At 51.8% G+C, this 15,512-nt stretch overlaps 5 protein-coding genes across 5 annotated transcripts in view; all 5 read right to left on the bottom strand.

The window, feature by feature from the left end:
• POSPLADRAFT_1132320 (hypothetical protein) overlaps positions 1 to 1,116 on the bottom strand; it is a gene marked incomplete at both ends in the record, with an annotated part of 2,878 nt that extends 1,762 nt beyond the window's left edge. The window contains 3 exons of the mRNA XM_024484197.1: positions 228 to 722; positions 837 to 924; positions 973 to 1,116. Of these exons, the coding sequence (XP_024342959.1) occupies positions 228 to 722; positions 837 to 924; positions 973 to 1,116 (727 nt within the window). The remainder of the gene's footprint in view (positions 1 to 227; positions 723 to 836; positions 925 to 972) is intronic.
• A 1,641-nt stretch (positions 1,117 to 2,757) lies between these two features.
• On the bottom strand, positions 2,758 to 6,397 carry POSPLADRAFT_1132450 (hypothetical protein; the record flags this gene model as incomplete). The annotated part of the gene is made up of 3 exons (XM_024484217.1): positions 2,758 to 3,055; positions 5,799 to 6,013; positions 6,200 to 6,397. Coding segments are annotated over 3 exons (711 nt in total), but the record flags the coding sequence as incomplete, so codon positions are not given.
• A 1,693-nt stretch (positions 6,398 to 8,090) lies between these two features.
• POSPLADRAFT_1131510 (hypothetical protein) lies at positions 8,091 to 10,392 on the bottom strand (the record flags this gene model as incomplete). Its single annotated transcript, XM_024484093.1, has 7 exons — positions 8,091 to 8,170; positions 8,298 to 8,419; positions 8,553 to 8,583; positions 8,639 to 9,166; positions 9,220 to 9,367; positions 9,422 to 10,031; positions 10,088 to 10,392. The coding sequence occupies 7 exons, from the start codon at positions 10,390 to 10,392 to the stop codon at positions 8,091 to 8,093; spliced, it is 1,824 nt and encodes a 607-aa protein (XP_024342961.1).
• A 3,758-nt stretch (positions 10,393 to 14,150) lies between these two features.
• POSPLADRAFT_1131480 (hypothetical protein) lies at positions 14,151 to 14,485 on the bottom strand (the record flags this gene model as incomplete). Its single annotated transcript, XM_024484087.1, has 3 exons — positions 14,151 to 14,228; positions 14,288 to 14,374; positions 14,432 to 14,485. 3 exons carry the CDS (start codon positions 14,483 to 14,485, stop codon positions 14,151 to 14,153), a joined length of 219 nt encoding a protein of 72 aa, XP_024342962.1.
• Positions 14,486 to 15,210: 725 nt separating this feature from the next.
• Positions 15,211 to 15,381, bottom strand: POSPLADRAFT_1101401 (hypothetical protein; the record flags this gene model as incomplete). Its single annotated transcript, XM_024483214.1, has 1 exon — positions 15,211 to 15,381. A coding segment is annotated over one exon (171 nt), but the record flags the coding sequence as incomplete, so codon positions are not given.
• Positions 15,382 to 15,512: the final 131 nt, after the last annotated feature.

Below are 15,512 nucleotides of genomic sequence, written 5' to 3' on the forward strand. Positions count from 1 at the left end.
ACAAAGTCGAGAGCAGACATACCTTTGTGACTTGAAACGCTTGCGTCGATTGATCAGATCGGGCTTGCGCGTTGATGCTATATTGCGCAGGGTGAGTGACGCGTCATCCGAGAGTGTGGCAAGACTTACGTGTCAGTATCGTGTGAGGGTGTTGTCGATCGGAGAAGGTAATGAGCGGTAGCGACATACGTCTAGAAATCACAGACGGCGTGAGACCATTGCAACACGAGGTTGATCAAGGAGGCAGACGTACCCGAAAGCAAGTCGAAAGCGAGTCGAAAGCGAAGAACCCGGCCGGGGTGAGGAGAGAAAGAGTGAGAGGGGGGTCTTATATACCTTGGACAGAGGCGGCTGACTGCCGTGCGGCTGCCGGGTCAACGTCAGCTTCGACAGCACCGTCAGCCTCTGCTCCACCCAAGTCGCGCTCTCGATGCGTGCAGATCGAGCACGCCAATCCTGCCTGTCATGTCTGTCAACCACGCTGTCAGCCACATCGTCAGCCACATCGTCAGCCTCTCTTGTATGATCGGCGGCGGAGGGCCCACACGTTGGCTGGAGGATTTGTTTGGCCCTCGCGAGCGCGCCGATGTTGCCCGTGAAACTTAAAAAGGAGGGGAGGGGAGGATGCGCTGCGTGTCTGTCAGCCACACCGTTAGCCACATAAGTTTGAGCTTCCTTCACACCAGGCGCTTGTCTTGAAATTGAGCCAACCACAGCCGGTCCTGGGAATGAATGATGTACTGTGTCTCCCGATCGAATTCCAGACTTTCACCGACCATGGCGATCTCGACGCCACATTTCGCGGGCTTGCCGTGCCACGCGAAAGAGTTACTTACCTCCATCCTGAGGTTCGTACGAGCCGCGTTCTGGTAGCAGCGAGTTAGAAGTTGTGGCTTCTCGCCACTCGCTTCGGACGTTGCCACACTATACGTGACTTGCAGTGCACACGCAAGTACCTGCAAGTACACGTACCGCCCCGTGATATGTTCCAGTGTTCTTCAGGTGTTTGCAATGTCCGTGGAACCGACTTGGCATGCATATTTCCGTCGGATACCTTCGTGATGATGGCATCTGTGCTGAGAGGCAGTATGAACTGCTACTACCCGTAGTTGCCATGGTGCACACAGCCAGCGATTTGTCAACTAACCGGCCGGATCACAGGGCAGTTCTGGAGGCAAGTAATAATTTAGCGCTCTCGCGTTCTAAAGTATGTATTGGATACAGAGCACTGGCGTACGGATCATTTACAAGAGAAGAGCAAAATGGATGAAAAGAGTAGCAAGAATCACGAGAAATTGCTTCCGCGACGCGATCGAACGTGACTGCACGTGACAGACCCAATTGTGGCGCCATACGCGTCCGACGCTGAACACTGAAGTAGTCTCCTATGAGCAGGGCATAATACACTTCGTGTATAATATTTGAAGCAGCTGCAGCTATCACAGTCTTTCCTCCTCAGACCTCCTTAGACTTACTGACGGGAATGCGCAACGCGATGGTTTGAACTTTACAGCAGCTCAGGGAAGGTCGGTTGTCTGCTCGTCAACATAGGCACCATACTGAAACTGATATGCGTTGAAGACATGATCAATATGTACGACGCTTTGACCGCCAGAAATTGTATGCAAATGGAAATGAAGCCTTGAGAGCCATTTCCACATATCGTTGAAGTTCGTGAAACCACGAATGGAGCCTCGATGAGGACTCCCGACTCTATATACAAGATCATGCGGATGCCTATCAAACCCTCTTGCTATATGTTTGCTTACATCTCTTCCGTGATCACCGCGCGTTCTTACAAAGCTCTGCAGTGGACCTGCCTCATACAGTACGAATACTCCACAGATACATCCACCGTATCCGTTTACTTGTAAGGTTTGTATTCATATCATGATTGCATGAACAGTGATCACCTCCACGATAGAAAAAGGCAGATGTTTAGGCGGGCGTTACACGATGGACCAGACCCCTGCCTCCGTCAGCCAACATCGATGATTTGTGCGCGACGCCTGCAGTCCAGAGAGTCAATCATCTCTGGCGCACCTAGGTGCCCGGCCGCTTGGTCAACTTGCGTGCTGGACTCCGCTCCACCCACGTGTTTTTCTCGTGACTGTGATGGGTATGCTCATCAATGATTGGCGGAAGCTTTGTCAAGAGCTTCAATCACAGGACAGGTGAGGTGCATGGTGCACAAAATCAAAGTGATTATACGACATTCATGCAATTGCAAGGTATGATAACATCAGAAACAAGGCGCGCAGAAAATTGGTGAAGTTTGGCAAACGGCGAAATACATGACCTGATACAATCCGGTAAAATGGCCTTCCCGATTTCGGGAAATGGAGCTGATCAGCTTACCGCGCCAGCAGCGACCGACGTCTCCTTCAATAGAAGCCCGACTCTCTAAGCGACGGCCAGTTTGAAACAACGTCCCTCGGGGTTTCGGTGAGTGTATCGTTCAAGTTGTCGCCATCTTGTGTAAGGGAGATCAGCAGACTCCATATAACCGAATAGCAGCCCACCTGGATCATACGAGAAGGCTCCATACTGCGAGCCACTGAAGACCCAGCTGTGGTAAGCATCTCCTGGAATGGGAATTACCATGTCGATCGAGGCGAAGCCAGCCTGATTGAGGGACGTCCAATATGTGTCGATGTCCGCTCCAGTGTGCGCTTCCGAGTATGTTATGCCTTTGTTATTCGCATTCAGAGCAAACACGAAACTCGTGTATTTGGTGTCCCTGAAGAAGTACACCCCTTAGGAGCCGTTGGTGGGCGGAGCGGGAGATAGGAGCATCACGTCGTAAGTGCCGGCAGGCGATTCTTGGAGGATAGGCCAGTCCGACGCGATATCCTCTGGGCCATAGACGAGGACGTCGTCTTGAGCACCGGGATAGGAAGGGAACTCTATGAGGACGTAGCGTTCATTGGAGAAGACGTACATCTGATTGGGCTTAGTCGGGTGGGGAAGGATGGAGTCGATGGTCCTAAATCCAACATGGCGCAACGACAACCATTCATCGAAGATGGATGAGAGTGTCAGCGTGGTTTCCAATCTCAATCAGAATGTATTGGTTGCCTTTGAACATATAGACTTGTTCCGAGTCGCTCGTGGTATACCTCGGGATGACGACAGCCGTGACGGGAGTTGGCGGTAAAGACCTTGGAATCGCTATCGCACATGCGAGCTGCTGGGCCAGGTGCGTCAGAATTGCCTCGACTGGATATCGAGATTACTGACCTTGCTGAATGTGCAAGCGGCGACAATGGACGCAAGCAGCATCGCTATAGATGTGCGCATGGCTAGGCTTGTTCTGTCAAGTCATCATTCAACAATCAATCTGTAGAGCAACAGGATGCGCACGTACAGATTGGAGGTGGAAAAGCGAAGACCAAGGGCGATGGTATGGGCAGCACGATCAGCCCTGTTATACGCGTGGGGCCGAGGGTTGACATGAAGTTATCTAGGAGTTTGGCACCGATTTGTTCTCTGTAAACAGTACATGATGATCACGCCACTGGTATATCGGCGAGCACAGGCCACAACGCTTTGCGGAGAGATCGCATCAATCGAAAGACCTATCAGCTCTCGATGCATGACAGATCATTCATCGTGGAGGATATAGACAGTCGGCTGCAGAATTGTGGCGATGCCTTCACGCTCTTGAGCTATCAATGACTGGTATGAACAAGCCTTGCCATTTATTTTGATGAATGACATCGTCTACTCAATAACGAGGCCGGCGTTTGCAACCTCCGAGCCTTGTGTCATTTACAGACGACACCTGGTGGTCTTGGGTCTGTCAGCTTCGGGCATGAGCAATCAAGGAAGCGTAGGGCGACAGATGCGAGAACACATACGGGGGAAGAACAGAGGGCCTGGGCAGCAGAAGAGTAGACTCAGTAGTAGAATGAAGCGGAGATGCAGCAGAGATTATTGGACTCGATGACGCCGGCGCGGCTCTTAAGATCGTCGGAATGCAGGTAGGAAGCCTCGGAAGCGCGATCAGCCAGTCAGCCAGCCAGAGTAGTCAATGTTTCCGGGAGCTGTCCTCACGCCTTGATGTGCTTGCTTTGACCTTTACTTTCACTTTGACGTTCACGGCGATGCTTGCACGCTACCGACCGATCACGCTTGTCGACGGTGCATCATTCTGGGGGTGGTTGATGAGACAACGAGCCACTAGCCAATCAGACACAAGTACCAAACATGTGCTTGATTTGGCCAGGATTCGCAAACAAAACGGAAACGTCGCCCAAGTTAAGCCCAACAGTACCAGCACACTAATGATCCAAGCCATAACGCAAACACTAAGCAAGCGAGGGAGGAGGAAGCAAGGAGCGGGTGGAGAACGTCGTCGTCAGCAAATGTCATCAGCAGTCGCCAAGAAATGGCTGGGCGAGTCAGCGAGGCATACCACAGACCGGACGCTGGACAAAGTCTAGAGCCACAATGAACCTCATCAATATATAGCAGATAGGAAGAGCCCCGAGCAGTGAAAGCAGGTTATCCAGGTGCTGAATTTCAGATGAGTATGGCGAATATGCAACGGGCTTTGGACACTCACTTGAGGAAGTAATAACCCCCGGGGCTACCTGAGAGTGATTGCATAGTCTTCTCATCTGTTGTGGCGCTAGGAGATCTGGAAGCTATAGATGTGATGTAGCCACAGACGAGCCTCTCGTATAACCTGCAGGCAGTGTCGAGAGGATGTCGGACCAGATCAGTGTCGAACCAGCCAGACGAAGAGCAGAGGAAGCTCCAGCTAGCATTCCACGAGCCCAATAGAGAAACAAGAGTTGGAGACGCCCCACAGAGGTCGCCCGAGACTAACCAGGAACTTGTGGCGGCTTGTGGCGGCCAGGTCGACAATGTAGCGCAGCGAGAGCAAACAGAACACAAAGAGGCGAGCAACAGGTGAGGAACAATAACACACGAAAGGCGGCCGCGAGGAATGTCACGACATGAAAAGCAGCCACAAAATACGACAGGACACGAGGAAACAACAAGCCTATGCACATGAAGGACGGACAACAGGCAGCTTGACATGTCGGGCCTTTGAGCGTGGGCGAGAAAATATCATAGGAGAAGAGTGGGTGGGAGTTGGTGGCGAGAAAGACAGACGAATGCGAGGGCCTTTAATACGAACGACGGACGGTCTGTGGTGGCTGGCCAAAGCACTCGGGAATACGCGGGCCAAAGCACCACCCACGCGTTTGCTCACGTGACTGTGATGGGAGTGCTTTTCGATGATTGGCGGAAGCCTTTCCAAGACCAAAGCCACAGGACCCTGGACAATGGATTTTGAACGGCGGTCAGGGGTGACTAGCGAAAACTCATAAGACTATCTATTCTACGAAGAGACAGAGAATTACCGTCGTGTGTTTCCGCTCGTTACATGAGCAGCACATTTTGTCCAAAATCCAAACCTCAGGCCTCATGGTCAATAGGCATATGGTGCACAGTGCACAATATTAAAGTGATTACACGACAACAATGCAATCGCAAGGTATGCTAACAGTCGAAACAAGGCACGCCGACAATTGACGAAGTTTGACGAACAGCGAAATACGTGACCTGTTAGGACCCGGTAAAATAGCCTTCGAAGTCTCTCGGGAAGTGGAGGCGAACAGCTTGCCGCGCGGGACCGGCGTTTTTTCAATAGAAGCCCGCCTGGTGCAGTGACGGCCAGTATGTAACAACGTTATGCGGTCCCCATAGGTATTTGTCGTTCAAACTGTCGCCATCTTGTGTACGCAAGGTCAGTAGAGACTCCATATTACCGGATGGAAAGCAACCTACTTGGGTCGTATGAGATTGCTGCATACTCCGAGCCACTGAAGATATAAAACTCCTTTGTGCCGTATCCTGGTACAGGGATCACCATGTCAACCGAGGCGAAACCAGCATCCTTAAGGGCCGCCCAGTCTTTGTCAATGCCGCGCCCAGTGTGCGCTTCCGAGTAGGCTATGCCTTGATCGTTCGTATTAGGGGCAAACGCGAAACTCGTGTACTCGGTGCCCCTGAAGAAGTACGCCGCGTAGGAGCCGTTGGTGGGCGGAGCAGGAGATAGGAGCGTCAGGTCATAAGTGCCGGCAGGTGATTCCTGGAGGATAGGCCAGTCGAAAAAGGTATCCCCTGGTCCGTAGACGAGAACGTCGTCTCCAGCACCGGGTTTGGAAGGGAGCTCGATGAGGACGTAGCGTTGCCCGGAGAAGACGTACGTCTGATTGGGATTAGTCGGGTGGGGAAGGATGGAGTCGATGGTCGTAAATCCGACATGGCGCAACGAGATCCAGTCGTCGACGATGGTTTTGGGCCCGTAGACGAGAGAGTCATCCCATGGCGACGCCAAAGCGAGCTCAATCAGAATGTATTCGGTGCCTTTGAACACGTAGATTTGTTCGGCGTAGGAAACTCTCGGGTTGACGACAGCCGTAACGGGAGTTGGCGGTAGAGAGCATGGAACCGCTGTCGCACATGCGAGCTGGGCCAAGTACGTCAGAATCTCCTCGACTGGGTGTCGGGGTCACCGACCTTGCTGAATGTGCAAGCTGCAACAATAGACGCAAGCAGCATCACTATAGACTTACGCATGGCTAGGCTTATTCTGTCAAGTCATCATTCAACAATCAATATATGGAGCAACAGAACGCGCGCGTACAGGTTGGAGGTGGAAAAGCGAAGACCAAGGGCGATGGTATGGGCAGCACGATCAGCCCTATTATACGCGTGCGGCCGGGGATAGACATGAAGTCATCTAGGAGCCTTGTTTTCTGGAAGTGCTAAGCAGCACATGACAAATACGCCACTGGTATGTCGGCGCGCACAGGCCCCGACGCTTCGCGAAGAGATCGCTGAGGCGCATCAACCGAAGGACCTATCAGCTCTCGATGCATGACAGATCATTCATCGTGGAGGATATAGACAGTCGGCTGCAGAATTGTGGCGATGCCTCCACGCTCTTGGACTGAGCTACCAATGTCTGGTACGAACGAGCCTAGCCATTTATTTTGATGAGTGTCATCGTCTACTCAATTACGAGGTCGGCGTTTGCAACCTCCGAGTCCTTGTGTCATTTACAGACGACACCTGGTGGTCTTGGGTCTGTCAGCTTCGCGCATAATGCATAGTGCCTGCAAATGACGCGGTTCTCTTTTTATTTTGGGCACACTTCTCCTTTGGCTCTCTGTCGTGTAGATCTGCACCATTATCGACCGACTATAGAAGCAGCTTGAGATGCGTGCGGCTATCACTGCCACAGACTCTGGGACTTACAATATAGCGTGCACTGCGAGTTCTGCGCATTTTAATTCTTGTGAAGACGTGGTCGTGACTTGGGTTGTCCTGGACTGGCGCGAGTTATGCATGCACCGCCGAAGGCTCATTAATTCTAGGCGAAGGAAGAACAAGAGCCTATAAGGCGGCGATCAACGCTCAGTACTCAGCCGCAGCGTCTGATCAACGTCATCACTTGCCCTCAACTCGTGACCCGCGTCGTGCCTTATAATCAAGGAGACGATGCGGTACGCACAGCTCGTTCGTACCAAGCCGTGTCCCGATGGCTCGGGCCAAGAGCATCGACATCTCGGTGAAAACTTACAGCCGATACCTAGTGGTCACCAAGTGCACTAAGTCATGGGGCTGTCAGCTTTGGGCATGATCGCAAGTGACAGTGTCAAGACATGTGTGGCTTACGGTTGACGTTCATTCTCCCATTTTGTGGAGAAAAAGTCTCGTTTGGCTCCCTGTGGTGTGTATCTGCACCATTGTCGACCGGCTGTGGAAGCAGAAGTGCGCGGCTACTAATCATTATAGAGCCGCCACAAATTCGCAGGACGTCATGAACTGCAGCACGTTCTGCGGAGACGCGCAACGGTCGTGACTTGGACGTCGTGCCAGTCGATGCATGTAATGTCGTGCTGGATTTCATTATCGGGCGAGGGAAGAGCGAATGCGTATACAAGTCGGTAAAAGTTAGCCGCCGCGTTTGGTGGACAGTGCGCGTCACGACCTGCCCTCAACTTGCCTCTTGCGCGTGACCGCGTCCCGCCCAAAATAGCAATCGGCAGCGAAGCTCGCAGGCATCCTCAGCTGTCATCGACTCGTCGGTACCAATGAAAGTTGAAAGCCCATGCTGCGAAGAAGGCCACGCGCTTCCGTTTGGTATCTTCATAGCAAAGAAAGTTCACTTACGGTTAACAACACGCGCGATTCAAACACGAGCGCGAATGTAGATAGGCGAGGGCATTCGAGCTCTCATGCGGCAGCTCAGTCAAGCGGCATATGTGACATACTCTTGTCGACTGGAGGGGTGGAGACGGCGACCTTGCCACTGAGGCATATGAGAGACTGATACTGCCGACAGGAGTCGTTGATCCCGGGATGGCAGCCCTTGCTCTGGACTGTCGAGGCAGTCCTAGAATATCGGTCGTTCGGCACCCAAGCGCTGTCGAGAACAGACCCAGATAGATTCTATATCAAAAAAAAAACTGTAATAAGGATAGGGAAGACGACGATGCTGGCAAATTTATCAAAAACACTATGCTGACTGCAACTGCTCGACCATTCCTTGCTGATGCCCTGCCAAAATGAGATCAACATTCGGAAGACTTATCGCGCAATCTCGTCAACGTACTCATGAACGGGGATATAACACCCCATGCTCCCAGGGCGGCCACAATCACCCTGAGCTGTTCCGTCAATCTCGCTCCCATTGCAATGAGAGGCCGCGCCGCATCTGGTGGCATGGCGGCCACCGCGTTCCTGACAGCCGACAGTGCACCGCTGATGGCGCGGGAAATTGTCAACAGCAATGCCTGACAATTGTATGTTGTGAGGTTGGGATCACGGCAAAGGTGCACGATTAAACCCACTCCTAGAAACGCATCTACATGCTGGACCCTGCTATAATCAACATTTCGCAACAAGCTTGCCGCAGAGCTGATCGCTCTCATGGCCTTGCTGTCCGGGCTAATTGCAATTGTGCCTCCCTGGATGCGGAACAGTTGGATCGTCGCGCAATGTGCCAGCATGTGGATCAGCAGCAGCTTGGGGATCAGGCAGGCATATCCCGAGTTCGTGGCGGGTATCGCAGGCAATGACTGTTTGAGCTGTTCAATGCGTTGGTCAATCTGCAGCACCTCCGGAGACAAATAGCCAGTGCCTGTAGATCTGATGTCAGAAAGTGCGGGAGCTCGTTGCGAGAGGTATACTCACCGGTCGCAGTAAAGTTTGCGGCACGGGTGGCGTACTCAAACAGTACCATTGCTTTCGCTTGAAGCGCCAGCAGACAGACCTCGGAGTCTAAATCATGGGCGCCGAATACAAATGTCTTGACTGTACGCAGACCTGCAGGCATCTGTCGCTAGTTACAGGGGTCAGACGTGTGCGCACAGAAAGCTCTCACGAAGCCACTCACATTCTCATAAGAAACAGATGGCCATGGCACATCGATCTCTGTCCCCTTCTGCTCGTCGTCTGCAAAGACTGAATCGTAGCCCAGCGCAAGCGACCAGGACTTGTCGAGCACGTAGATAGTCCAAAAGGCATCGATGCGTTCACCCTCCTCGGCGGCGTTGACGGGCGGAGCAAGTCGGTATTGCGCATTCAGTTCCATCGGCAATGCGCTGTTCTGAAGGATGCGCGAGCTCCGGACCATATGGAGCCTGCACGCAAGCGCCATAGAAGCAGCCGCGTTTGCATGGTATGTGCCTTCGAGTGTGCGATTATTCGAGAAGCAATAATTCGCCAGGAGCACCTCAGCTTGCAGCGCGTGCATGACTGCCGTGGACGTGGAATTGATAAGGCTCACGGCAAGGTGCTCCGACGCGCGGAGGAACAACTCCGCTTGTAGCCCGTGCAAGTGCGGGTCGTTGGAAAAGTAAGCACCCACGAGATAAATTGCATTGAGCAGGGCGACGGTATGGTCGGTTTGATCTGCCTGTCTAGGCTGCGGTAGCGCTTGCAAAAATCGTGGCATCTGTAGAAAGAACCCAAATTCGACAGCGTGATTTGTAAAGGAATTGAACCTGTGGGGTGGTTATTTACGGACGTCTTTGGATAGCATATGTATAACGAAACCTACAGCGCCTGCAGAGATTGCTCCGGGAGGTAATGATCTTCCACTGGAGACTGACGTTGTATTAAAGGCTGGCGCTGCATTGGAGTCTGCACGGGTGTCTGATCGTGCGTTAGATCTTGACTCTGCGAGGAAGCGCGACTGTGGGCCTGCAGCTGATGGTATTTCTCGTATGGATCGTGTAAGGTAACAGGAGTGAAAGAAGGGTTTATCAGATTTGCTATGCGGTTTTCCAAACGCGCGACCTGTCGCTGAAGTCCGGAGACGCTGTCACGAGGAGGCTCGTCGTTATAACCGCACTCTGACGCCATGTTGGAGCGGAAGCAGTTCCCGCAAATGGGTCTCGCACCGTCACATCTCTGCCAATAGATGAATTAGTCACTATACAATAAGATTGAGCTCGTGAAGCCATACAATCTTCTTGTTTCTATGTTCGCCATTGTGTATCCGTGAGTGAACACTCGATGCCAATATCATGTGGCATACCTGCAGGCAAAGCACGCTCTACCTTTCCCCAGAACTCTAGTCGTTGGAGTAGAAGCCATTTGACCGCAGAAGTTGAGAACTCACAGATGTTGGTCTTTCAGCAATGTGCTCATGCAGCATTATATATGGTACCATATGCAAGTCTGTGTAGAGATGCACAACACGCATCTGCACAGGATGCTTGCTTTCGGGCAGTCAACGCGCTGAGGCATGCACAGGCCACGGGAGCGATTCCGTCGCATCTGAGCTTGCTTGGGAACATAGACCATGGGCGCTCTGGAGAAGAGTCGTAAAGCGAATGAGTATGTGCGCGGTGCATAGTGGTCCTGTACGAAAAAGGAAAAGGGCACGCCCACGGCCAGTCCGATGTCACCAGATGTCATCGTGAGATGTCAGATCGGTGCATTGTTCGAGCGCCTATCTCCAGATGCGTGGGCAACCCAGCAGTCGAAAGCCTGCCGTCATATGCATACTACTACTGCTTTTGTTATAACCTGTGATCGGCACTGGTGTGTATACAAGCACCTGATTGCAATGTTCATAAGCGAATGTTCAACACGATCAATATAAACGACGACACCGCTCTGCTCCGAGGTTCCCGGGAAGTCAGTTTAGTTACTCAAAGCGATTAATCACTGATCGGGTCAATGCCCATCCCCACGCATAATCATGATATGTGGCACAAGGAGCCGCTCGTCACGATTACTTCTTGCCATGACTATTGCCTGGCGCAGGAGGAACAACATGCATTAGCCGGAATCCGAGGAGGTACGAATCACAGGGACACCATACTGCAGAAAGGAGGCGTCTCCCCATCCTTGATTGAGATTCGGAAGGAACTCGCTCGAGTGCCTCACGCCTGGCGTGCGCGAAGGGCGCGTGAAGGTATTCCAGCAATGACTTTGTGAGACACCTTTGAAAACCTGCTTCTCGGTCAAAGTACACACGAAACACGATACGCGGATATGGTGACGGTGATGCTTTTGGGCCAGATCCGATACAATGTCGGGCTACACATTCGCGACCTGAGCTAGGGCTTGAGCTGTGCCGAGCGTCCCGTGGCCTGTAAAGACCTGCTGTTAGAACCTTATGAAGATATGTTTCAAGAGGTTTCACGGCGAACTGACGGTGTGGCTGTGCATCCCTGCAGCTCGTCCTCGTTGCGTCATCATCTGATTGCCGCTTCATTGCCACTTCTTGGTGCTACCTACACACACGCTCGTGTCCTACATAGACCGTCTCAGAACTTACCAAAGATAGTGACAAGCATATCGCTGCTGTTGTTCGTCTGGTAATCGAAGTCAAGCCGCAAGCAGTGTTCTCATTGTTGTAGGATCCACAAAGTTGTCCTGGCATTGTCCTACGTTCTACGGGAGTAATGCCATTTGAGTAAGGTGTGAGAACGACGCCGGAAAGACAGCCAACGTCCTCGATGGACAGGGATCAATGGTGGATAAGGTTACAAACCGATGGGGCTACCTACGGCGCGCAACGCCTACATATAGTGTAGGGTAAATAATTCATCGGTGTGTAAATTACCGTTTTTTACAGACCCAGGTTTTGGGACCCCGTTTTTTACATGGTAAAAATTGTAAATTACATAAATCACGGGACTATTTGCGCTTCGGCACGTGACACCCTCCGGTGTGTAAAAAACAGTAAAAAATGGTAGAAAAATGTAAAGATATGTTAAAAAAAGCTCCAGGGAGCATTCATATCGCATGCAAGGGCAGAAAGAGTATCTAGCATATGCTACTAACTACCTACACATCCTAATTGAACTCCCATAACACCTTGCCAAGTTGCCATCTTCTGCCTCATTTACATTTACTAGCTCCTCCTAAATATCCATGCAGCCGCTGTGGCTTCAAGTTCCCAGCCCTAGATGATGGGGGCAATTGTAATGGGCGAGATGAAGAGCGTGAGCCATTATGATGAGAGAGGACTGAGAGGTTCACGAACAACAGGGGCAGAGGCCCGAATACTGGTGTTGGCTCGACAAAGAGATACAAGAGGTGTTCAAACCATTCTAAGAGATTCTAAGTACCTACGGCTAGATCCGAGACAGCGCGGCTAAGTCCGAAAAGGTGAGTCAGAACTTGTACTACGTTCGAGCAGAGTCCGTTGATATCTACAGAGACCGTGTATAAGTATGTAGACTACAAAGATACAAAGAGTAGTGCACTGAAGCAGTGTTGACAAAATAATAGCCCGGGGTGCAAGGCATTGGCCCAATTGGCGGCTGAACGGGGGTACACAGCACGTGACACACCCTTATTTACATTATTTACACCTCTATTCAGACAGCCCTGTAAAAAAGTGTAAATTACTTGTAAATTACCTGTAAAAAAGTACGGTGTAATTTACGCTGATTTATTTGCCTTACACTACCTACATAAGTCCTATTCCCACACCGGCGCACGACCACGTGACCCGGGCCGACGCTTGCATACCCAAAAGTCAACATAAGGGTCATGCTTTGGATCAGTGTTGTGCGAGTCGTCAAATGATCGTGCGACTGTCGTTTAGTCGCATGATGCCAGTCGAAACGACTACAAACGACGACGACTGTTCCCACAGTGGCGACTATTCCCACAGTGGCGACTATTCCCACAGTGGCGACTATTCCCAGTGGCGACTATTCCCACGACCATTCAGCCACATCTGAGGGAGATTTGGCCACAAAATAATGTACACAACAGGATGTGATGGTAGCAAGATATGTAAAAGAAAATACATGTATATTCTATTAGCAGAGACTCAGCACTCAGTCAATACTATCTTCTGCATCGAAGATGAGAAGTCAAGAAGCTCATACAACTCGACTTCATCCTGCAAATATGTCCAAGCCTCTTTTCCATCCTTGCGGTGAAGTCGAATAGATCTCTCAATGACAGAGAGAGGCAGCCAAGTAAAGTCATTGGGCCCCCTCATCCCTTGATCCGATGCCTCTTTGGGACTCTTCGGGCGCCTGCGTACCAGAATTGCGCACGTGAATATCGGGCCGTGTCTGCGCAAGCCGTGGGAAAAGTCGCCGCGACTTTTCGACTTCGTACAGTCGTCGATTAATCGGCCCAGTCGTGGGAACGACTGGGACGACTGGCAGACGACTGGCCCAACACTGCTTTGGATCATAGTATTGACAAGACTGTCAAATACGAATATCCAGAATCTGCGGGGTTTAAAGGAATTACTGGCGATTGCCTAGTATGGGAGTCGACCCGCGGAGTTGGGACTTGATGATTGTCACCAAATATATCGTCAAAGCCTTACGTCATCTGTGAAGTCGACAACCTTTGCGGAACGACGCTTTGATGAGTGTGCTCGCTCCGCACGTTCTGATATGTGATGATACGTGCAATGACCAGTATAGGTATAGGTATACACAATTGGTCAAGATATGCATCCCGTGTATAAAGACGCTAATATTACAACAATGACGCCCGCCCTAATCATACAGTGAAACCCAGCGTGCAGTTGAACATCTACTGATTGTTACCGCCGAGACCAACAGCGTTCTTGGCCTTCTGGGTCAACGAGGGCTGCGATAAAAATTAGTCAGCCCGCGCGCTCTCCTCAGTTCTCAAACAATTACCTCGGTCGAGTCGTTTGAGTTGCTACTGAAAGCGTCACCAATTTGCTGGGTGTACGACTTCTCGTTCTGTGATGGCAGCGGCATTAGCGCGTCGCATGAACTACAAGGTGGATTCCGGGACGAACCTGGGGCTGCACGGAAGATGCGGCAGAGTCGCTCTTGCCCTTGAGCTTATCGCCCAAGTGCTCCATGGTGGACTTTTCAGAGTCGGGCTGTACGACGCATATAGTCAGTACCGCGGCAAATTGACAACGGTCATCATAACACACCTTGAGAGCAGCACCAGCCTTGTCGGTGAGAGATTGTCTGCCAGTGTCGGACATAGTGGAAAGGTTGGTGTAGAGAGAGAGATCGTAAAATGTAAGGGATTGAGTGGGTATGAGAAGAGAGACGAATGTCGTTCACCAGCTGCATCCCGCCTTATATACTGTCGCGGGGGCTACCAAGGGGCGCGGACGATGACGCGACGCGTGTCATGGCAAGAAACGTCATTGACGGTTCCCAATGACGCCGCGCCGACTTGAGAGGAGCGGAGACGGCACCTTCCTGCTTTGGCATGCTCCACGCCATTCCTGGGCATACATGACCTCGGGCGGGGCGGGTGGATGGCGTGTGATATCGTCTACGCCCCACTCGACGTCTCGTTTGGGCGTAGGCACCAAGTGGCTCCGCTGTCTCGTCCCAGGCGTCTAGTCTCGTTTCCAGACCTTATAGGCGCATCACGTGTGCTATTACCCAATTGGGTGTCGGAGATCTAAAAACCCCTGCACACTCTCGCCTATAAGGTCTGGTGAAATTTGCAGGGAGGGGGGTATCCATCACGCGTCACCAAAGTCACTGGTGACGACGCCGTTACCTCTCGCGTCTGCTTGCCTACGTGACTGCGTCCGACGCGCCGCGCACCTCAAAACTCAGTCGCTTGATAATGTATGCGCATGTATGCTACGGTAGCCAACCTACATAATCATAATGTCGTCTATTCCAACTACTCATTCGAGCCCTTGGCTGAGCTCGCTACGCAGTGTCGTTGACGATTCTGACTCCGATCTGGACTCCCCGCCAGCTTCGGACTTGGGCAGCGATATCTTTGACGACCACTCGGGGCTTCTGTCTCTGCAGACGAGTACTGGTGCGTTTTTGCTGCTTCCTCACGGGCTTTCTTGAGGATGGGTGCCGAGAGCGTCGAAAGACCATACGAGAACTCGGCAAGAGTGGATATAGCGGGAGCCATACTATGCGTCGCAGGCAAGACGCGCCGCAGGCACGTCAAGCGCTGGGGCGTGACGGATACCCCCCTCCCTCTCTGCAAAACTCACCAGACGTTAAGGGGGGAGTCGTGCAGGGTTTTTT

The sequence above is a fragment of the Postia placenta genome (genome assembly GCF_002117355.1).
Source record: "Postia placenta MAD-698-R-SB12 unplaced genomic scaffold POSPLAscaffold_2, whole genome shotgun sequence".
Lineage (NCBI taxonomy): Eukaryota > Fungi > Basidiomycota > Agaricomycetes > Polyporales > Adustoporiaceae > Rhodonia > Rhodonia placenta.